Genomic DNA, 24,787 nt, shown 5'->3' with positions numbered 1-24,787 from the left:
TGCATTAAAACTTCTCAATTCGGTGGTTCGATTACAATAGATCGAGGAAGAAGCACAATTTGTGTCTATAAATAACCCAACCCACAAGAGGGTGGAGTTTGAAGATACTTCGCGTGCTTAATAAGGGGGTTGTGCAGCCTCCTTTTGTCCAGCGCCTCTATGGTTCAAAGGTACATTAGTACCAGCGAGCCACATGCCCTTGCGGGAGTTGTGGGTTCGAATCCAGTTATAATCTCAGATTATAGCTTGGTTCGACCCATGCACCTTCTAGCATTGGACAAAAGGTAGAACTCACAATGACTACATGTTAAGCGTAGCTACTAATAAACCCCACCCCTTTCACCTCTCCACTCTTTCTCCTTTACTCTAAAATTTCATTTCTTTCTTCCACCGTCCCTTCGGCGATTGTAAAAGACCTACCGTTTCAAAAAATATTAATTCACTGTTTGTCATGATCTGTACGGATCATGATCTGTGCGTGTGGCGATAGCTCACAGATTTGATAAAAATCGCAGATTTTTCATCCCTGATTGGCATAATTATAAGGGACCGTTTGGCGTGAAGACATTTGACACAATTGCAAATCGTTTTATGACATTTCATAGATAATTCAGGACAACACGACTGCATACAGCGACTGTTGCCGGGGACCCGGCGTCGGAATCGTTGGTCAACGCGGGGGAGTGACTTAGTTGTCCCTGCGCAAAAAAACATTTTCGTTTTTCCAGGTCTACCGTGAATCCGGTTTCTTCTTTTTTAAACTAACTCGATTGGACCTTTTGCATACTAATGGCCGTTAGGTGGTGCAAAGCATGCCTAAGTAACAATTTGGGTTTTATTACACTCTTAAGATGGCATTTAAGGCCAAAAATGGTCATGAAAACCACCTTAAGAGTACAATAAAACTCACATTGTTGCTTGGGATGCCTTACGTCCATTATGCCTACCATACATTATGCCTTTCAACATTATGCCTGTCGTCCGTTACGTCTGACGTCCATTATACCTAATGTATTTATGCTAATGCTAAATTCAAACACGAAAATCTTGGGTGAGTAAAATCACGCGTGTTATTATTTAATTTATGCATTCAACAAATTACTGGGTTTTAAATTTATTCTAAGACGTTTATTTTGGGCTAACTAACCATTGGTCAAACTTTTTCCTGGACTCGGTCTATCATCCATAGCACATGTCGTTTCCCATTTATTGAGCAATCAAATTTCATCAATTAAATTTCTCATCGTTTACAATTCCACTCTTCGCCCTTCACAATCGATCAGTATTTCTCAATGTGGTCACCTTAGCTCCAAAGTATTGGCCGGATTCCACTATTCGGAAACAATAGTGACGCCATTGTCGTTGTACCAGTCGGAACAGAAAGGGTAGTAAACTTCATGCTGTTCGTTCTGCGGCGCTTTCAGGTCCTGTATAACTTGTAACTTAAAAATTCTGAATATTTGTCATAATATTGCAAAATTCTTGACATTTTCGCCACGTTTCTCTATTTAGATACTATAGGCAGTGCTGTTAATATTCATCAGCATAGCGTTCAAACTTCTGGATTATCAGTCTACCTTGCATTGAAAATCTGCTTGCTTTGATCAAACGTACATAATAACTAAATGCAGCAAGCATGAACTTCATGCACGAGAATATACAATATCAGCGCCCTGTGATATTGTAACAAACTGATATTCACGTTTAAGCAGTGAAAATCAATAAAAAAAATTTATGTTGTTATTTAGAATCTATTGCGTTCAGCTGTTGGACATAAGATTTTTCTTTTCATTTACTGCATTTAAAATTGTTTTTTTTTCCTGAAGTGAATATCACCTTGTGGATTTGAAAATCACTTTCTCCTGTTCTATTTTCACGATATATTGAACTTGTATACTACGATGAAAATCACTGTGCAGTTGTACATACGAAACTCAGAGGCATAAAAAACAATGTATGCTAAGAAAAAAGATTTTCTGTTTTGTTTGAAATTCGGTGATAATTAAAGGCCCTGACTATAGGTACCTTTGATGTCATTACTATCTTCTATCTTCCGTCTATTAGAAAAGACTGTTAAGAAAAGGATCTTATTCTTGTCTGGATATTGGTTTGCTAACGAAATTATAACACACTAGCTGTTAACCGCGTGAGTGGCCTCGCGTCTAATTGAGAGCAAATTGGAGGTACGCTATGTAACGCTAACGCTATATAACTCTATGAGGTGCAACTTCGTTACTTTTGCTCGTCTTCAATGCCATCTGGTATGTTTGGTTTGAGTCTTTGCTTAATGTGGGCGATGATTACCACGAAAATACATATCGCGCCCCTCGTTTTGGCTACAGACAAGCCTCTTTTATATATAGATTGTTGATATAATTTCGGTGTATAAATTCTAGCAGAAACGCATGAAGTGTCGATTTTTGAATATTTTTATTTTACCTATCTACCTACCCAGCTAGCATTTTCATATGTATAAAAAAGGTAAAAATCAGCATTACGTATAGATATACATGCTAAAAAAATCGAATTTCATGCGCAAAATTGGCATATCCGTACTATTTTGAAGGCGATATACGTGATTACGAATAATTTTGAGCGTTACGACTATATAAGTATTCATATACGATAAATTCCGATTAAGCGCGAGTCGCTCCGTACTACTATACGATTTTATGCTGAAAATCGTATGTATGTCAGTCATTATCATTATATACGACAGAAAATCAACTTGATCTCACTTTATCCTGCTTTAGTTACGATTTCGAGTTTGTTAGGAGATATTTACGATAGTTTTCGTACATTGATATACGAGTTGGTGCTAGCTGGGTAACCAATGTTGATTTATTTATACTATGCATTGTTAGTTTATATTATCGAAATCCATTGATCATCGTTGAACATCCTTCAACGAAGTCGACCTGATAACTTCCAACAATTTTGTCTGTAATTGTATTTGTGAATTCACTTAATAAGTGATTTTGAGAACGGTAATTACGCGCAAATTCTCACCGTCCTGCTTGTCTATGGATCAAGTAAAAAACCCCAACCTTATACTCCTTATGTAACCTAAATTCTTACAATCTACCTGTGCAGACAGATGACTAGCTTTTCTGGGCACATCTTAATAAGCTGATTGATACAGTTCTCAATTTCGCCTATCTTTGGGTTGGTACCTCTTCCACGTTTGTCCAACCGACAAAATCTTCTTTTTCCGCCAACTTGGTCCTATGCCTGGATGTCATTCAGGCATTCGTAGAAGTACTGTCCCCATGTTTCGGCCCATCGCGATCTTCTGTCAAAGCACTACCATTCTTATCCCGACAAATTTCATCTGGCGGCAGAACTGGTAGACCTTTTGCGTTTCCTGAAAACGATGCAGCTGCTCCAACTCCAACTCACCTATCACTTGAAAGTTGTACTCAATTCACTGTGGCAGCTCTGGAAGATAGCATAACCATTCTTGAAACACTAAAGCCCCGCGCAGAATTAGTACTGTATGGTAGCGTCTGCGTAGATTTGACAGATAATCTGTCAAATTAACGCAAAGGCAACCGTAAAGTATAAATTCTGCGTGGACCTTAAGCGCTACCAGAACCCTTCCTGTAACGCTAAAGGCCCAGACACAATGCATACGGATTTTACTACGTTGCGGAAATTTGACAGAAAACCCATGGAAAAACTGCCAAATTGCCGCAACGTAGTAAAATCCGTATGCATTGTGTTTGGGGCTTAAGACGTAAAACTTGCGGCTCTTCAAATCGTCGGAACGCACTTGAGCACCCTTGGAAGTTGAGATATTTATCGCCAATTCAACGTTCCTAGTTTCCAATCCATAGCCCGTTTGCGTCACGTTGGTCTATTCTAATTGTTCCGGTCCAAATTGTTTTGTTCTTCATTCATGACATATATCTTTTTATGATGACGGCTTGCAAGGCCTACGGTACCAACTCTTCTCACCTCTGGCACCTCAAGTAACAAATTCAATTTTAAGATACACATGAAGAGCTTTCCTGAAAAGGCCCCAACCACTAGCGTCGACGCTTCAACTGGATAATTTCAAGGATGTGCGAGGAGGAGAAGCTACCGTAGGAATGGATGGAAACTGTGGTCTGTTCCAGCTATAAAAAAGATGATCGGATAGATTACTGTAATTAACTCGGTATTACGCTGATCAACGCCGCCAACAAAATGCTCTCTCTGATTTTGTTACATCGTCTATCCTCAATAGGAAGAGAACTCGTAGGGCAGTATCAGGCGGGCTTTATGGAGACCCGTGCTACTACCGATCAAATTTTCACTCTCCGGCAAATCCTCCAGAAGTGCCAGGAGCGCAACGTGCCCACGCATTGTGTTTTCGTGGATTTCAGAGTAGCACACGATATAGTCGAACGCGAACAGCTATGGCAAATAATGCATGATGAGAAAGGGTTTCCGGACAAACTGACGGTTGAAAACGTTCGCCTCCCACGGACAGTAACTGTTGACGGCGGTGAACCGGAAGTGTTTCATGTGTTCACATATTTGGAATCTCTGATCACCGCCTCCCAGGTGGCCTCGAGGTTAAACGATGATCTAACAAGTCAGGTGTTTTGGACGGGAGATGGGAGATTCAGATGGGAGAGGCTGTTGGAGTATATTGGATCATACCGCTAGCCCCGCAATTGTCCTAGAGTACAGGACAGCAGTCTGTGTAGTCTGTCGAATAAAAACAGAAGATAAAGTTTCGGGAAACGGAATGTAGAACCTAGGCTTTGTTTTTTTGGTCACCGCCTACAATAATACGAGTAAAGAGATTCAACGACGCATTCAAACAAGAAGTCGAGCACTTTTCCCTCCGCAAGACGTTTTGATCAAGGAGCATACGCTGTCACACAAAGCTGACGATGCACACAACGCTAATCAAACCGGTAATGCTGTACGGACTTGAGACTGCAACTTTGCTTACGGAAGACATACGTGCAGTTGCCGTATTTGAACGTAGAAACGCGTAAGTGTTTGAGTAGAAACAGAAAGTGGAGTGTGGTACAGGTGTACGAACCACGGGCCACAGACACTACCTGGAGACCCTACTAGCATAGTTGTTATTAACTAGTTGTGGTAACCGATTAATGACTAAATTCAATCATAAACAGGTTGTAGCAACCAGAAATGACAAAAGTGTGCTACTTGGGGAGATTCCCATCGTACACCTGGCGAAAGTTGAGAGACTACCGTGGATCGCCCACATCGCAAGAATGCCGGACGACTGTACAGTGAAATCTGTGCTTCTCAAGAAACCCACCGGCACCAGGAATAGAGGGGCTCAGCGTGCTAGATGGCTGGGCTTGATTGCCACTTACCAATGAACAACCCAATATATTTTTAGTCGATCTCGAAATACTTATTGATAATGCCGTTTTATTAGTGTTTCTTCAAATTTTCTTCATTCATACTTAAGAACTGATGATTAAATAAGACATATTTCACTTGAGGAAAATCATTATAAAATCTGAAAAAGTCGGAAACACTCCAATAAAACTACTATGAGAAATAAATAAAATTAATTGGGTTTTTATATAGAACAGCACTGTTTAGAGTCTGACACTGGCTCTGGAGGACGATGATCGGCCGCTATTAACATGGAAAGCAGACCTCGTTTTGAGCCACCCCTTTCCTAAAGAACAGAGCTGTTAGGAAACTTGCAAAAGTTCTACTTCCCTGTAAGAATACGACCAAGTCCTCGCAAGTTCGCTGTTCTAATTTCATTGCACAAATAGTTTTCTATCTTGAAGTCTCATTCAAGAAGCACCTCCCATTGAAATATTCACGTTAAGAAAACTATGTTCTGTCACAAACACTTGAATATACTCAATTTTCATATTGTTCTTATCGTCATATTATCACATTATTCCAGTAAAAAGTAACATATGCATCCATTCGAAATGACGTTCGATGTCGTATCTGATACTAATGTGACTGATGAGGTCTGATGAAGCAATATGAATTCATCGAGTTTTTCGCGTTCTGCCGTAACGCAGCGTGACGTCAAACTGTATCTTCTTTTTAATATATTTAAACGGTTTATGGTATCACTTCTAAGCTCGAATAAAAGCATATTTCGATATAGCTTATTTGAATTTGAATCGGTAAATGGGAAAATTTTCAACATCGTTTACAAAATGAGGCACACAGTCGGTCGGACAAAGATATTATTTTTGATGCAAAGAATACGCAGATTTACACTTTAACCAACAATTTATTAATATTTGTCCATTGGCAGAGCTCAGCATTTTACCGAAAAGAGGTGATAATTGTAAAATTGTAAAATTAAAATCGATTGGTTTTAGTGTAGTGACTGAACACAAGAGTTACTACCCTGAACTAATTTTTTTTTGTAGATTTAATGACATTGTGTTTTTAAAACAACCTTGCAGTCGTTCTTAAACATTTTTCATTATAATAAGTCTATGGTGCTATTTAACTATATGGTAGAGCACGTAAAATTAAGAACAATAGTCGAATATTCTAAACATATGTTCCATAATATTGATAATCTTTCACAAAAACTACTACCAGCATATTCTTAACGAGCAAAGCTACGATAGTAATGCAAATGCTTGTTTGCTCGTTTGCCTATTTTTTCCTGTGTTTTATGACTTCAAGTACACTCTCTTCCTGTTATCCTCGGACATTTAATTCAAGATGAATGATGTTAGCTTTATACTAATTGTCACGAAAACAAAATCACTACGAGGCTATTATATGCAAAACGATTTGAATAGAGATAATAACAGCCATGCAATTATTCTAACAATCTTACACGTATAACTTGATACGTAACAGATCACCTCTATCACCTCTTTATTATGCATTCTAGTGTGCAATTTCCAACCAAGAGTGGTCACCTAGATTAGCTAATTCAATGGGTGTTCAGCGGGCTCTATAACGATTCACATCTACCGTAGGGGCTAATTAGCAGCGTAAACACGCGAGATGAAGATTCGCTTTATGTAACAATTTTGTGCCACCGGGTTTTTCAGAAGCATGATCTAAGCACCCCCGAAAAGAAGAGCCTTAATTACCTGACCAAGTACATCAGCAACTGCCGCGGCGGAATACACTCGTTCTCCGCCTCCCACGCTTCACCGAAGCCGCCTTCCATTTCCATTTTACGTGCTGCCAGCCGGCGGTTGGCGGCCATCGGTGTTTTCATCGACGCCTCGAAGATCGCAATCCTTTTTCGAAAATAGTCTCGCGTTTGTTTCTCGTTTTCAAACTGGCTCAAATCCACCTCTTCTTCGGTATCGTACCACTGGCCGCAATCGTCGCTTTGTGTAGGCACTACCACCAAATCGCCGGCATCCGACGAATCCTTGCGAAAGCTGCCGCGCTGGTTGTACACACGAAACGATTCTTCCGAAATCATACGCGACACTTGACCACGGGTTTTGTCCTGATCACCGGCGAACTGACCTCCGACCAGCAGATCCATTATGGAAGACCCGCAAAACATCACTGTTTTCATGCGACAATCCTCTCTTCGTAGAAACCTTTGAAAACGAAACACATGTAAAGGAAAATTATCGCACAGTTGATCGTACAGTTTTCGTTTTCACTCCGATCACGACGATCGAACCAGGCACCTATGTCCTAATCGATTCGAATTCTATTACAAACTGAAACTGAACTGAAATCAAAACAGTCAACCTGCACCAATTACGCGTACACGCGATTTGACGAAATGTTCGAATCTCCCACTGCGCGATCGACAGACCGGCTCACTCACGTTACTTATCCTATTCTGATACTTTTATTGCTGTTTGTTTCGCCGTCTATTTTGGCATGAATATCGCGAAGCGACTGAAGCGCGACGCAGGGCGTGCGCGTCTTTTTGTACGATCGGGTTTCGCGATGTTCGCGTGCGCCTGCTCCGACGGTCGGCGTCTGTTCGAGTCTGCCAAGTCAAACGGGAACTGATCTAGAAAACTGGTCCTGCGTCGCGACGTTCGCGTTCAACTGCAGCAGTATCGATCGCGGTGGCAGGTGGCCTGGAGGCTAGACACGCACACACACGAATGCACTCTCGTATCGCGCACTGGGTTCGGTATGGTACCCGGAGTACTTTCCCAAGATCAAGGCCATTCGCGACGTTTGTCTAATGGTTTGCGATGTGGGAAGCTTGCCTGCCCGGTTCGTTGCCTTCGTCGTCCTACCGTACCGACGTCGATGACGACGACGCGACGGGACGACGAGACGCACGGTAAAAATTTAGAAGTTCACAGTTGCGGTCACTGCCGATAAAGTTGGGCCAGTGACAAGCGGCAGGATGAAACAGTTGGGTACTGATTTTGACAGAACGATAATGGGTGTCTTTGTTCTGGTTAGCATTTTTATTGCCCACAAAGGTTAAGCGTAGCACTCGCAGGCTGTTGGGATCGTAGTAGCAACAATATTAGAGTGAGTGATGGTTTCCAGCGAACGTGTGGTTTCTGGGCAGATTTGTCAATTAGGGAAAAGGAAGTCGTCTGTTCGTGCTAACGGAATTCTTCCGGGTTCTGAACGACTGAACGGATGGCTTTGGAGCGTCGATAAACAATCAATTAGGTAGTGTTTATTTATAGAACGTTAATTTGAATATAAGCGTCATTAGAGCAATTCAAATATTCAGGCTAGGGAATAGGAGTCAGAAAAAACCAATTCAATTTTATGTCGATACAGTAGATCTAAAACTATCAAATAGACCAGCAAGAACTTCCAATAAACAATAGTCTAAATTGAAATTGAAAAAGGTCAAAAAAAGTTATCAATTCTGAGAACACTTTAATTTCAAAGTTTCAACTAATTTGTTCATAGAAGAATATTAAGACACCCTTGTTTTATGAATAAATAACGACGGTGCCTAGTAATCAGCTGAAAGCAAAGTGAACATGAAGTTAGTACTAAATTCTTCTCACGTAATCAATTTAGGAGCCCCCATATGTTAACAAGCTTTAAAAGATAAGACGCTATAAGCATATTAATACTACTATGTAAAAGTACGTGTTAAATAATGAACGTGCAAAATTTGCCACCATCAACGATCGTTTAAACATAGAAGTAGTGACTGTCTGTCGTTGGCAGGGCTGTTTTTTCTGCTACATCAAATATTTACATTTTGTTTACGCCGTTTTTACTTGAATATGATGAATCAACAGCCTAATTGAATTACCATTAAAATGCTATTGATTCTCAAGTTTTGTTTACGATAGCTAGTTTTTGATGGTACAAATTTTTACCCGTTCCCAAAACGAAAACAAAATTAATACAAATTGCTTTTCTAAAACGTGCCCTTCTAGCCAATGCTAACCTTTTTTGCGTGTATAAATCATTGCAACTATCGAAGTTGTTTACGTTAAACTTAATGACTGAAAACAACGACAATTTTTCGAGTCTAAAAAGACTTTTATGAGATAAGCCATTCTATCTACCTTCATAAAAAATTGATAGGATTTAGTATACCCTCGTTTCTTAAACCAGTGTTCCTTCCAACTTTATTATTTCTGATTAGATTTTAAACCACCAACTATAGGGGAGAGTAGTCAACAGTGAGACAACAGGAACAGTGAGACATCGGGAATAGCTTCGACATAAAACATACAAGATCCATCTTATTTTCCTGCAAAGTAAAGTTTGTGAATCTATATCACATAATACAGTTTGAAAAAAATTTGTTAATTTTTTAGTATATTTTTCAACCAAAGTCGTTTTTGGGGGGGTCAAAGTAAATTTTATTGCGATCATTTTCAGGTGATTTTTAACGGCAAATCGCATAACTAATCCAAATTAAATTTACTACATGGCATCTCATAGGAATGAGAGATAAAAATAAAAAATATAAGACCATCGAATTGTTTGCTAACACCACTATTTCACTATTTCTTATAAAACATTCCTATTGGGAACAGTGAGACAAACAGATGTGGGCAATTTTCAAAAAAAAATTTTGTGTTGAATTGTAAATCAATCCATATAAATTGATTGTAAATGAGTTCTGAAGTGTAAGTTGAAGGTCAGATAACCAGGATTTGACCTTTATATGAATATAAATGTAGATGTGAGAAAAATCGGAATTTTCAATAATGCACAACAATAATGTATCCTTTATGCACAAAATAAACAATACGACCTCTAAACTATTCTTTGTAACCAAAAAATATGGTTTAAGTTTAATTCTAATATGTGTCTCAGTATTCAATACTCGTCGTCTCACTCTTCCCACCTACTGGGGAACAGTGAGCCAAAAAGACACCTTCACATTTGCGTTTGTAACTATTTTATCTTTTAACCAAAAGAGCTGAAACTTTTTTTCAGACAACTAGAAGAATATACCTCTCAAATGGATTGAAGACCTCGTTGGTAACTATCACCAAAAAATTTTTAAAATTTTTGGAAAAAAAGTGTCTCACTGTAGACGTCTCTCCCCTACTATAAATCTGAACTGAATTCCGGACCAGATCTGGATAAGATTTTGGACTACATTTTCGATCAGATTTTGTTCTAAATTTTGTAACAAATTTTGGACCAGATTTTGACTAGATTCTGGACCTGGTATTGGACCACATTTTGTATCAAAACCAGATGTTGGACCAAATTCTGATTCTGGACCACATTTTGGTTCATATTTTATTTATCAGATATCGGACCTGGAACTGGACCAGGTTATAAATCAGATTTAGACTACATTTTTGATAGGATTTTTTGGGCTAGATTTTTGACCTGAAGCATCTTTTGGTCCACAGTTTCTAGCCACAAGCCACCAAACATATTTTGGACCAGATTTTGAACCAGATTCTGGCTCTTGACCATACTTAAGACCTGGACTACATCGTAGTCTACATTTTCTATGAACCCTAATACCAGATTTGAGAACAGGTTTGGACTAGATTCTGGGCCAAATATTGAACCACATTTTCATCAGATCAGATTAGATTTTTGACCAGATATTGAACCAGATTTTGGATTAGTTTTTAGACCCAGATTCTAGACCTGATTTTGACCATATTCTGAATCTGCATCAGATTCTGAGCCACACTTATATCAGATTTGGACCAGATTTTGGAACACATTTTAATCACAATTTGTACCTAATTTTTCATCAGATTTTGAATCAGATTCTGGAACTGGACTACATTCTGGACCAGAATCAGATCTTGGAGCTGCATCAGATTGTGTACAACAGTTTTATCAAATTTGGACTAGGTTTTAGATAATATTTTAGACCTCAGAATTTGCATTACACCAGTGTTTGAACCCCATCGTAGATCATGACCGGATTTTGAACCTGGACCAGATTCTGAATCAAATTTTTTAACAGATTTTGATCCAGATTCCAGATTCTGGATCAAATTTTTGAGACCAGATTCTCAAACTGGACCAGATAATAAACCAAATTTTGGACCACATTTTTGATCAGATTTTGGCCCAGGAGCATTTTTGCCAAAAGTTTTAATAGAATTTCAAACCAGTAACCAGATTTTGGATCAGATTTTGAACAGATTCTGGACCTGGACCATATTTTGGGCCTAGACCATATTTTTCTAATCAAATTTTGATAAGATTTTAAACCAACCAAGGCTGGTTCTGCACTAATTTCCGGACCACATTTTTTCAGATTTTGTTCTAAATTTTGTAGCACATTTTGGCCCGGTTTTGGACTAGTTTCTAGTCCTGATATTGGACCACATTCTGTACCAAAGCCAGATGTTGGACCTGCACCAAATTCTAGATCTGAACCACATTTTGATCCACAAGTTGGTCCACATTTTTTATTAGATTTCGAACGAAATTTGGATCAAATTTGCACCAGACTTCGAAACTGGAACAGGTTATAAACCAGATTTTGGACCATATTATTGATCAGATTTTTGGACCAGATTTTAGATGTGGAGCAGATTTTGGGCCACACTTTTTTATCAGTTTTTAAGCCGCCAACCAGATTTTTTTTCTTTAATTTTGGGTCAGGTTTTGTACCAGATTCTGGGCCTGGACAATATTTAGGACCTGGACTATATCGTGAACCACACTTTCTATGAACCTTTGTTTCAGATTTTGGAACAGATTTTGATAAGATTCTGGGCCAAATTTTGAACCACATTTTCATTAGAGCACATTAAATTTTGGATTAGATTTTGGACCTAGATTCTGGACTTGGATCAGATTCTGTATCACATTTTTATTAGATTTGGACCACATTTTGGCCCACATGTTTAATCACAAATGGTACCTCATTTTTTATCAAATTTTGAATCAGATTCTGGACCTGACTGGTTCAGGTCTTAGAGCTGTATCAGATTCTGGACCACATTTTTATCAAATTTGGACTAGGTATTAGAAAATGTTTTAGACCACATTTTTTATCAGATTTTGCATTTTTTTTTCATGTGCGGACTCAACCCTGCGACCAGCATAGTTAATCTATTGTGATATCGCCCGGGTGTTTGCTATATGCCCTGCACTGCATTTCTTTTTGCTATAATCGCTATTGAATGAGCGATATGCTTATTAAATTTTATACGTGCTTATGTGTATTGGGGTTTACCCTTCCTTCAAAGCTTGATCTACCCTTGCTGCCAGTACTATCCTATATTATAGTCGTCCCTGGCGAGGACTCCCTCTGACCAGTACACTTAACTATAGGAGGGACATTTGCACTGTCATGAAGCTTCAGAGGGTAAATATAAAATTCAGCATGAAGGCAGGGTAAATGAGGGGCCTGAGAATGAACCCATGCTAAAGTCACTTGACAAGAAATGGCTTGATTGTACTAAGAACTAAGATTTTGCATTAGACCAGTGTTTTAACCACATTGTCGGCCATGAATAGATTTTGGACCTGAACCAGATTCTGAACCACATTTCAGGTTTCCAGATCCAGATTTTGGATCAAATTTTTGAACCGCATTCACCAAATAATACCAAATCATGGATCTGGAGCATATTTTGGACCACAGTTTTAATCAGATTGTGAGTCAGTAACCGGATTTTGGACTATATTTTAGACATAGACTATATAGTACTTTTCTAATCAAATTTTGATTTTGTACCACAAACCGAATGTGGTTCTGGATTAATTTCTGCACCGCACTTTGACTTTGTTCTAAACTTTGTAACAAATTTTGGCCCGGATTTGGACTAGATTCTGGACCTGATATTGGACCACATTCTGTTTCAAAAACAGATGTTGGACCTGGACCATTTTTCATCAGATTTCAGACCAAATTTAGATCAAATTTCGGACCAGATTCTGGAACTGGACCAGATTATAAACCAGATTTTGGACCTCATTTTCGAACGGATTTTTGGGTCAAAATTTAAACCTAGAGCAGATTTCGGGCCACAGTTTTTTCATCAGTTTTTATGCCGCCTACCAGATTATCGATTAGGTTTTGAACCAGATTCTAGACCAGGATCATGTTTAGGACCTGAACTTCATCGTGAGCCACATTTTCTATGAAGCTATGTTTCAGATGTTGGAACAGATTTGGACTAGATTCTGACCCAAATTTTGAACCACATTTTTATCAGATCAGATTAGATTTTTGATCAGATTTTGAATCAGATTTTGGATTAGATTTTAGATCCAGATTTTAGACGTGATCTGAGCCATATATCAGATTCTGGACCACATTTCTACCAGATTTGAACCACATTTTCAATCACAATTTGGACCTCAATTTTTATCAGATTTGGAATCAAATTCTGGACCTGGACCGCACTCTGGACCTGAACCAGATCTTGGAGCTGTATCAGATTATGGACCACATTTTTGATCAAATTTGTACTAGGTTTTAGATAATTTTTTAGACCACATTTTTTATTAGATTTTGCATTAGACCAGTTTTTGAACCACATAGTCGACCATGACCAGATTCTGACGCATATTTCTTAACAGATTTTGAACAGACTCCAGATCCAGATTGGATCAAATTTTTGGACCAGATAATAAACCAAATTTTGGATCACATTTTTCATCAAATTTGGGACCTGGAGCATATTGTGGACCACATTTTTAATCAAATTTTACATCAGTAACCAGATTATGTGTCAGTTTTTGTACCAGATTCTGGATCTGATATGGACTACATTTGGCCCTAGACAATATCGTAGATCACATTTGTCTTATCAAATTTTGGGACAGATTTGGACTAGATTGTGGAGCATGTTTCGGACCACATTTTTATTAGATTTTGAACCTGATTCTAGACCTGGTTCCAGAGCCGTAGCGTGACATCATGGTGGCACTGGAGAAGGCCCGATTTGATTTTCCGTACTAGCATAAATCAGAGTTCCTTCGAAGTTTATTATTTTTTAGAATTATACTGTCATACATGAATCGTATAACTCCCTACGTCCAGTACTTCACTACACTTAAAAGTGCCTTACTGAGATTCAGGCTGTTTTCTAGCGCCTTCCTTGGCGTGAGCCAGTCTGGTCAACTGCACGCAACGGCGGTGGCGGTTAGTAGTTTGATTGATTTGACATCGTCCGGATGTTTTTTCTGTATTTTGCAGCATATCTAGTGAGGGTGCGAAATGCTCTTAAGTTCCGTGCTTGAGTGTGGATGTTTTCACTTTTTATTTTCTTTATATTCTTACTGCTTTTCAACCAATCTTGCTCTCTAAAGCCAGAAAATGCGAAGACTAGCTATAATTTGCCCTTGGCAAGAGCCTTCATTACGTGCCTCAAGCCAGTGCCATTCTTAAAACCGGCTCCAGCTGCAGATTGAAAACGACCCCCGGTTGAAGAATCATTTGCTGCGAAGTCAATGTCAGCTGTTAATGGCTACTTCCAACAAAATTCTGCTCCTTCTCATCAGTCAAAAGAAACACCAAGGGTGGTGTCGTCAGAATTTACTTCATTTCATATCATTACGTGGTCTGCTGCATCGCTGAATCTCAATCTTTTGTATTATTTTGCATAGTGATATTGTTACTATTTGAGACGATATTCTGCAGGAAACTGTGCGTGCCATGTTGCGATGTACTTCATTATCACCTTGGAATGCACAATCCCAGAACGATCGATTCAGGATGTGGCGCGAGTTTCGGTAGCCGTGTTCTGTTTGTCACTCCGGTTCGATACCTTTCAAACTTTTTATCACGTGTAGTCCAGAAGGTATCATTATTTTTTGCACAAAACAAATAGAATGTTTCGCGTTTTTAGCCTTTAATTTATCGAATAAAAAACCCATTTCATTGAAGTGGAGGAGCGTTTGGTGAGAATAATGGCATATTGGATGAAACTGCGAAACTTTGATACGAGGCCAAATATATATTGCGTAGTTCAATTGGTAAATGGGACTATAACCCACACTCTCTCGGTTGGCGTCCGAGTGTTTTGACAATTAAACTATCACCACACGACACCCTATAATAGATAGTCTCACATCTAGTTTCCGTCCCTCCAGTCTAACCATTCGTACGCAAAATTACAAATTCCAGAAGATAATTCTGGTTGGGAATTTAATGTCCAAACGGGACTAAAGGGTGCTCCGATCAATCAATCGATCCTCTCGTTTTAAGTCCAAAATTTAAAGTAACATCCTCTTTTCATATGACCGATTTTTTTACGTCCCCCGAACAGTGGACGTAAAACGAAATTTTAGAATATTTCCCATCGAGTCTAGTTGTGGAATTAGTTGATACTAGCAAGTTCCAAAAAAATTCTAAAGAAAATAAGAAATAAGAGGAAATAAGAGAGGAGCATTAAAATATTAATGATCCCTATCAATTTGTGACAAATTAGGAAGAATTGGACTATGGATGGTACGAGACATGGGTCAGTTGATCCCCAATAAACGTGAATGCCTTTGGTTCGTCGATTACCAAATAGGGCATTGGATGGTATTTTCGGTATGCTAATAAATGTAGGGCCTACTCTGTTTTCGTGTTACCCGTACCAGGAAAATCAATTTATCATCACAAAACGAATATGCAACTATAGTAGTGTACACCGGTAAGCATTAGTGATGCTTTTCCCCCTAGGATGATGCCCTTGATTATAAAATCTCGGACATTGTTCTTACGCGTGAAAACGTTGTAAAAGACTTAGGAGTTTTATTAGATTTAAAATTGGCATTTAGGGATCACATAGCTTTTATCTGTTCAGAAGCTTCCAAAAATCTTGGTTTCTTATTCAAAGTTACTGAACAGTTTATGAGCATTCAATGTTTAAAAATTTTGTCGGCTAACAACACATTGTGGATAATGAGCGGGCCCTTCTCCCCACCTATTGGGGCCATTCTGCATTGGGAGAGCTTACTCAGCGATTGACTCATGTGATCTAGTTTCTGGAAGGAGATTCTTAAATACCCTTGGTACGTGCAAGTGATGTTGCTTGCTGGCCGATTCCCTTTTGGCTCTTCATACAGCAGCTGGTAAACGTGACCAATCGTTATGTTTGTACGATTCCTCTTGTCAAGATATGCCCATTGCTATGAACAGTTGTTCTGCTAAGATAGGTGGTAGTTCCCATACATACATACATACATATATTCCATGTTTAAAAATTTTGTACTGTTCTTTAGTGCGATCTGTACTAGAATATGCTTCAAATGTATGGAAACCGACCTATCAAAATAGCATTCAACGGATTGAGGCTATTCAACGTAAATTTGTGCGCCCTACGGCTTCTACCTTGGAATGATCCTCTAAATCTTCCGAGTTATGAAGATCGGTGTAACCACAAACTAGTTTGTGGTGTAACCTCATCAGTCTTGATACTTTGGTACTGTGAATAACATAGTTTAAACGTAATTTAAGTAACCTCGATTTTTTTTCTTCAAGCCTAGAAAAAACCTGGAAAACTCAGGGAATTCTTTTTTAGAAACTGATGAGACACCCTGTTGGTGTCTCTGGTGTCACTCATGTTGGTGGTGGTCTTGCGCTTAAAAGTTATTTGATAAAACCCGATTTAATCCACCTGGTTGTAAAAAAAACTTGTGTTATCTATACCATCTTACTAGTTATTTGAGATAGAAATTGACGCGTCTTTGAAATATAATACAACTACTGGTTAAAGCCTTGTTAGTACATATCATTGTTTCGTATCACTTCTACTGACAGATAATATCTGTAAAGAAATAAAATATTTTTTATTTGGCATCAAGATGGTCGGGTACACGCGCCCGTACCCGTACCCGACGGGTTCCGAACGGATTCGGGTATGAAAAAATAAATTTGCGGGATCAAGCCGGGTGCGTGTTTTTAATTTGTATTCCAAATCGGGTATGGGTCGGGTTCGGGTACTCAAATTTTCATACCCAACTATCTCTAGAACAAAGGTCCTAGAGTGGTATACCATCAATAACGTGCAGGTGGTGCCCAAAAACAAATACTCTGTCAACACGTTAGAGTTCTACCCAATCGAGATATATTGGACCATCGTCAAACAGAACCTGTAGAAGGCCCAGTAGCTAGAAGCAATAGAAGGCAAATTGGCGTTCAGTGGCTATGACTGTGGACAGGGTGGTTGTACAGAACCTGATGGAGATTGGAGAGAAGTAAATTTAACGAAAAGCCCAGCAATTCGAATACTACGAACCAGAAGCCTAGGTGAATATTTTTCTGTATTTTATTCTAATTGCCAAGAGTGGACTGGCCTACGAGCAACCGGGCATATGCCCGACCCAGCGGGCCGCTGCATCATTCTCAGGAAACGCAAAAGTGCTACCAGAAGCACAACGCCTCCCGTAAAGTATCTTGATGGACGATTGTGAGGTGACCAAAAAGTGGAACCAGCACTTCGATGTACATTTTGTTTGTGGCCAGGCAGAGAACCATGGCGTGGAGAATAAACGCATTAAGGAGTCCAACAACTGACTAGTGACGAAAAATAAATCTGTAGGAAACGATGGCACTGAAGGGGAACTTATTAAATTAGCCAGGAGAGCTGGTTACTGGTCTGGACCGGCTAATTGTAAGAATTTTGGATACGGAGGAGCAAAGGAATAAAGTTATTTGCCCAGTCTACAAGAAAGACAACAAGCTCTACCGTGAGAGCTATCATACAATAACCATTCTCAATACCGCATGCAAAGGGCTCGCCCGGGTTTGTTGAAGGACGGTCAATGACGGATTAGATATTTACGCTGCGGCAGATCTTCCAAAAAGTCGATGAATACAGAGTTTCCATGCACAATTTATTCATTGATTTCAAAGCTGCATAAAATACCATCAACCGCACCGAACTGGCCGACAACGGCTGTTCTGGACAGTCCAATAAAGGTTACGTAGCATGGTACGCAGTGCTAATTATTTGATTATTTGATTTGAGTAGATGCCGTTTTTTGTGTCAATTTACTAGCATGAAAATATTGCAGACGGGTGCCCCTAATCTCAAAGGCACGGTGGGCCCTTTGGCTGCCAGTCTACCCCTGCTAATTGAACTTCAAACAGAAGAATGATGTTATTTTGCTAATAAAATTTTTTTGTGAGTTACACGTATTCTTATTTTACCAAATTTTGATCGTTACACCCTTTATTGGCAAGTTCCGACATTTTCTATGATAGCACAGCTTTTATTTATGAATCCAACAAAAGCCATTTTTAGCGAGTTTTGACAAACATAGTATACTAAACCAACTGCGAAACTGTTTTTTGAAAACCATCACTCAAACTTCCTAAATTTTATAGTCAAGAATTATTGGTCAACAAGCATGTATTAAATTCTTATATCGAAGTCCAACGTCGCTAACGCGCAATTCTGTTCTATAACAAAAGGCTTAGAACGTGTGTACCTAAACCAGTTATCAATGTACTACCATCTTTATCGAGTGAGCCGGTCATCGACATCGCACTAAAATATGTCGATCATTGTCTGTTATAGTACGACCCAACAAATACTTGATTAGTTCATTTTTTTCAGCCAAAATTGCTCAAAACACACCCACCAAAATTAAAAATTTAAACACCTAAAGAAGCGGAAGATTTAATTCCACTTGAATTGCGGGTACAAAGAATAGTAATCGTCGCACAGCACTGTTTTGATGTATATTTTTTCTCTCTATTCAATATTCACCGCTAGACGCGTCTAAATCACGGGCGCTGCAAACACTTTATCGAACAATTAGAGCGCCGCAGTTTGTTCGGCCACACAATAACGAGCTCACAGCTCAGTACAGTTTATGTATGTTGGTAATGTAACACTAGTGGCCGAGTCGAACGAGTCTGGTTTGCCTAATGAGATTGATCTCGATCGAGCACTGAGCGGATACTAATTGGTCACCGTGCACAGGGTTAAGGTTTTATTCCCTGCTCTACGGCGTGGCGGCGGGCTAGATGAAGGCGCAAAAAGTCACTCAACTATTCACAGGTCTTCTCCACCACCTACCATCCAACCGTTGTTGGTCGTTATCCGTATTCAGTAGCATCCGTTCACTGCGCTGATAAAAGCCGGCTGAGAGGGATAAATATCTACTAAGTAGCCACCCTAGCGTTTGAGTTCTGGATAACAGTTGTTTACTACTGCTTGTTGATGATTATGAAAGTGATCGCAACTTGCGACCGATATGACGTGGCGCTTCCACGATTGTGATGGGCTACAGTGATCCCACATAGATGAGTAACTGTTGGTAGTCTACCTAGCTGCACAATAACATTAACATGGAATGTGATAATTACCGGCCTAAAATTTGCTAAAATTATAGACGCCACCAGAAGTGTCAGAACCAGACTTATGACCAGAAACCGAATCGCGCGAAAAGTTTATGTTTATGGAAAAAGATATACGTGATAATCATTTGTTAGAAAACAAATATCAGCTGGTTTCTAGCTTTTAAGTGATCCTAATTATTACGTACATAGTTATTTTCTACGCAGCAGGTTCCTTTGAAAAGAAAACAATCAACGTGTACTACGAAACTGGCTCACGAAGTGGTAATCAACGTGAAACACCGAAAATTTATGATCAAGTAATCTTCTGGTAGCGTTTCGCACATTTCGTTTCCAGTGACCGTAACATCAATGCATACACTATTTCGCCAATAAAAAAAACGAAATCAAAACAAACGCAGATAATTCTAGGTGATCGGACCGCTGAAGGGCGCATGCGATTATTTCCGACTGTTCTCAGAGTAGGTACCTAGGCTTTAGTGATGTTTTCTTTTTTTGATAACCTTTGCGAAAAGAATTACGTGCCGATGCATGGCACATGGTGCACGTGGTCAATGACTTACTAGCGCCTTTAAGATGCTTTAGTTGAGCCGGCTTTAGTTGAGTGGGTATCGTTCATGGATCGATAAAAACGCACCTCTAATGGTTTAATTGGGCTGCTATAATCTTGGTGTGACTTTGTTCAAAACAATCAAGAATTTAGTGGTAGTATTTTTGTTTGCTACAGTAGGTCGTTACATTTGTATATAATGAGCTCTAAGTAGGACAGGTCAGCTTATACAGTTACAATAATCCAGTATTTACAGACTAGCTGTAGCCCGCGTACGTCACCTTGTGTCTAATTGAGAACAAATCGGAGGTACTGCACCTAATTTTCTATGATTTCTACGAAAAAACACTTTTTTGATATGATAATCTAGATTCACTATAACGGAAATAGACGGAATGTATGACAAAAACGCCTAAATGTTCGCTCTAATGCTATATAACTATATGAGATGCAACTATACGTTACTGTTACTTGTGTTGACTGCAATCTGATATAAGTTAACAATTGTTTGTGATCTTCGTTAGCACTGTGTTACTCTCAACTGTGGCGCTTTGGTTTAATCTTAGATTATTAAAGAGCATAGAAACGCCATTTTTCGCAGATTCAGTCGTCAGTAAACTGGCTGCTGATGGCAAGAGGGTTTACTAACCTGTCATAGTGTACATAGTGTGCCTCCCAGTTGGCCTCGAGGTATGATGCTGGTCTAATAAGCCAGTCGTCGTATGTTCGAATCCCGACTGGGAGAGGCTGTGTTAGCACAGAACAGAAGTGGAAGTCCGAACGATTCAGCGATCAAAACTGGTAACAGAGTCTTTTTTGTTTTTATTTTTCTTTGGGAAGGTTTTCGCATAGAAGCAAATAACAGCAATATAAGCAGAACGCTCGCTGCCAATCGCATAGCAGCTTTCACATGCTTTCGTGTGCATTCGTATGCGTTCGTTTGTTTTCGCGGAAAAAAGTGACTCGCTACCGCCAGGTTCGCTAGTATCGGTAGAAAGTAGCATGTACGTGTTTGGATTTCTACTTCCACTTCTGTTTTGTGCTGTAAGTGTCAACAGGATCGTAGCAACTGGTTCTGCAATTGTCCTGCACTTTAACAGGTGGCTGCGAAGTCTGTCGTATAAAAACAGAAGGTCAAGTTTCGATAACGGAATGTAACACCTAGGCTTTGCTTTGCTTTGCATAGTGTACATTTGTGTAAAATGAGAAGGCTATACAAAGACTTTGATAGTCTAGTTAACCCTGCCGAACCCTGTAGATAAAAGGTGTCCCACATCAAATTGCACCACGGAAGAAAAGCTGTAGAAAATTTGGTCTTTTGTCCTGAAAATTTGGATAGAAGTAGTTTAGAGTGCAAAAGCCACGAGTTATCCGGTGGAGGCCCGTAGATGACCGTATATGTGTGTTGAGGATTAAGGGCAAATTCTTCAACTATAGCCTAATCAACTTAGACGCACCGACAAATGATAAATCTGACGATACTAAGGACGAGTTTTACGACAGGCTTGAGAGGACCTATGGAGAGTACCCAAAACACGACGTGAAAATCATCGTCGGAGATGCAAACGCGCAGATCGGGAGGGAGGAATTCTTCCGTCCAGTTATTGGAAGTACCTTTTTCCCGCGCAAGGATATCCACAAAGCCACCTGGAGATCACCTGACCAACGTACAATGAACCAAATTGACCACGTTCTCATAGAGGGCCGGTTCTTCTCTAACATCACGAACGTACGCTCCCGTCGGGGTGCGGATATTGATTCTGACCATTACCTAGTAGCAGTACATGTGCGCTCAAAGCTGTCCACCGTATACCGGACACGTCAAAGCCGCCCTCCTCGGCTGAACATCAGGCAGCTAGATAACCCACAAGCTGCCGAGAACTACGCGCGAGTACTGAATGAGGCACTGCCTTCTTCCGAGGAGTTAGGTGCTTCAAACCTCGAAGACGGTTGGGGCAGAATACGCTCGGCCATCGGAGAGGCCGCTACCGCGGCACTAGGTATTGAGCCTCGGAGTACACAAAATGATTGGTTTGATGGGGAATGCCAACAAGCGGTGGAGGAGAAAAAAAAACGCTTGGAAAAATTATCTAAGTATTGCCACTAGACAGAACCTGGCCAAGTACCGACGAGCTAGGAACCAGTTGACCACGATCCTGAGGAGAAAAAAGCGCCAAAAGGAGGACAGAGATCGTGAAGAATTAGAACAACTATTCCGAGCTAATGACACGCGCAAGTTTTATGAGAAGGTGAACCAAACTCGGAAGGGCTACACACCGAAACCTGACATGTGTAGGGACGAGGGAGGGAATCTAATTACAAACGAGCGCGAGGTGGTCGACAGGTGGAAGCAGTTCTTCGATGAACACCTCAATGGTGAAGTCGCAGAAGGAGGCGGAACGGAAATTAATCTAGGAGCGCCCATGGAAGATAGTGATGTCCTAGCACCTGATCTCCAAGAAGTCAAACGAGAAATCAGGTTGCTGAAGACCAATAAAGCCGCTGGGAAGGACCGCCTACCGGCAGAGCTTTATAAACATGGCGGGGAAACGCTAGCAAAGGCTCTACACTGGGTTATTTCGAGGATTTGGGAGGAGGAAAAGCTACCGGAGGAATGGATGGAAGGAGTGGTTTGTCCCATCTACAAAAAGGGTGATCGGCTAGACTGCTGCAACTATCGTGGTATTACGCTGGTAAACGCCGCCTACAAGGTACTCTCCCAGATCCTGTTACGCCGGCTGTCACCGATAGCACAAGGTTTCGTAGGGAATTATCAGGCGGGTTTCATGGGGGCTCGCGCAACTACGGACCAAATGTTTACTATCCGACAGATCTTGCAGAAATGTCGGGAGTACAACGTGCCCACGCATCACATCTTTATCGATTTCAAAGCAGCATACGATACAGTCGATCGAGACAAGCTATGGCAGATAATGCACGAATACGGTTTTCCGGACAAACTGACGCGACTGATCAGAGCTACATTGGATCGAGTGATGTGTTTCGTACGCATCTCTGGGACACTCTCGAGTCCCTTCGAGACGCGACGAGGGTTGAGACAAGGTGACGGTCTATCCTGCATGCTGTTCAACATCGCTCTTGAGGGGGTGATCCGACGAGCGGGCATTGAAACGAGAGGCACGATTTTTACCAAGAGTAGCCAACTTCTAGGCTTTGCAGATGACTTCGATATCATAGCCAGGAACTTTGCGACGGCGGAGGCAATCTACGCCAGACTGAAAGCGGAGTCTAGGAGAATTGGGCTAAAAATAAATGCGTCGAAGACCAAATACATGAAAGGAAGAGGCTCAAAGGAAACAAATGCGCGCCTCCCACGGACGGTAACCGTTGACGGCGACGAACTAGAAGTGGTAGAAGAGTTCGTGTATTTGGGATCGCTGGTGACCGCGGACAACAACACTAGTAAGGAGATCCAGCGGCGCATCCAAGCGGGAAATCGGGCCTACTTTGCCCTTCGTAAAACGCTACGATCAGGAAGCATACGCCGCCGCACGAAGCTAACAATGTACAAAACCATTATTAGACCGGTAGTTCTTTATGGACTTGAAGCCGTGACGCTGCTTACGGAGGACATACGCGCCCTTGCCGTGTTTGAGCGGAAAGTGCTGCGGACGATATTTGGCGGAGTACAAACTGAAAGCGGAGAGTGGCGGAGGCGTATGAATCACGAGCTACAGGCACTGCTTGGGGAGACTCCCATCGTACATCTAGCGAAAGTTAGCAGCTCTTCAACAACCCTACCGGCACCAGGAACAGGGGGGCCCAACGTGCACGATGGCTCGACCAGGTCGAAAGTGATTTGCGACTTCTGAGACGACTAGGAAATTGGCGACGAGTGGCCCAAGACCGAGTTGAATGGAGACGAGTGCTTGAAACAGCACGAGCCACCCCGGCTCTATGCTGCTGAAGAAGAAGAAGAAGTTATTGGAAGACGTTGCCTTCATCTGTCGACCAATGATAACGGTCTGAGGCTTATAAATTTTGCCACGCCCAGAGGAATGGCCATCTGTAGCACTTACTTTCCACAACGATGTAAGCCGCGAAGTGAAACGACGAGTTTCAGCCGCGACCTAAGCAACCAAAAGTTCGAATTTCACTTAAGGAACAAACTTGAAAGTTCATATTTGGTTCAAATCCTGTTCCGCAGAACTTTCTTGCTGAACAACCAGACACTACATTTGTAAACCGGTACTTAATTCTCATTAAAGTACCGTTAATATCTGTAGCAACCTGGAAGTTCAACATGCAGCTTGAAAGTTTAACATACAACTTGAAAGTAACTTAGAGTTCGGATAATGGTGTCTAAGGAAGGTTAACAAGCTTTATGTCTATGGATCTATAGCTTGCTTAGCAGTTTGACCGGTAATTAACCGAACTTCAAAGCTGCCCCGGGTTCGCTGCATAGAGCGCCAAGCAGCTTCTAAAGAAACTTTGGCAAAAGTTTATAAAACAGCACTTTTAGTTCTATTTTTATGATTTTCTATTTTCACTTTTGTAAAGTCAGTTCATGAGATTAAGATAGACCATATAAAAAAAGCCTAACACCGACCGCTGCTGGATTTGAACCCGAGCGTTCTTCGTTGCAAGCC

The 24,787-nt window shown here is 40.5% G+C and overlaps 1 protein-coding gene across 5 annotated transcripts in view; it reads right to left on the bottom strand.

Annotated features, from left to right (window-relative positions):
• LOC128741547 (nocturnin) overlaps nucleotides 1–24,787 on the bottom strand; it is a 67,850-nt gene that overhangs the window by 29,765 nt on the left and 13,298 nt on the right. Inside the window, exons 1-2 of one of the 5 annotated variants that reach the window (XM_053837449.1) lie at nucleotides 18,903–19,221; nucleotides 7,062–7,529 (exon numbers count right to left, since the gene is read on the bottom strand). The exons of 1 other annotated variant lie outside the window; for it this stretch is intronic. In XM_053837449.1, coding sequence (XP_053693424.1) covers nucleotides 7,062–7,504 — 443 coding nt within the window. In that variant the 5' untranslated portion in view covers nucleotides 7,505–7,529; nucleotides 18,903–19,221. Of the gene's footprint in view, nucleotides 1–7,061; nucleotides 7,530–18,902; nucleotides 19,222–24,787 lie in introns of those variants that run through there. 3 more of the 5 variants (XM_053837448.1, XM_053837450.1, XM_053837451.1) reach the window with 3 other exon arrangements.

The sequence above is a fragment of the Sabethes cyaneus genome, chromosome 3 (assembly GCF_943734655.1).
Source record: "Sabethes cyaneus chromosome 3, idSabCyanKW18_F2, whole genome shotgun sequence".
Taxonomy (NCBI): Eukaryota; Metazoa; Arthropoda; class Insecta; order Diptera; family Culicidae; genus Sabethes; species Sabethes cyaneus.
The sequence above is the reverse complement of the archived record's forward strand: the minus strand, read 5'-3'. Positions and strand labels throughout refer to the sequence as shown.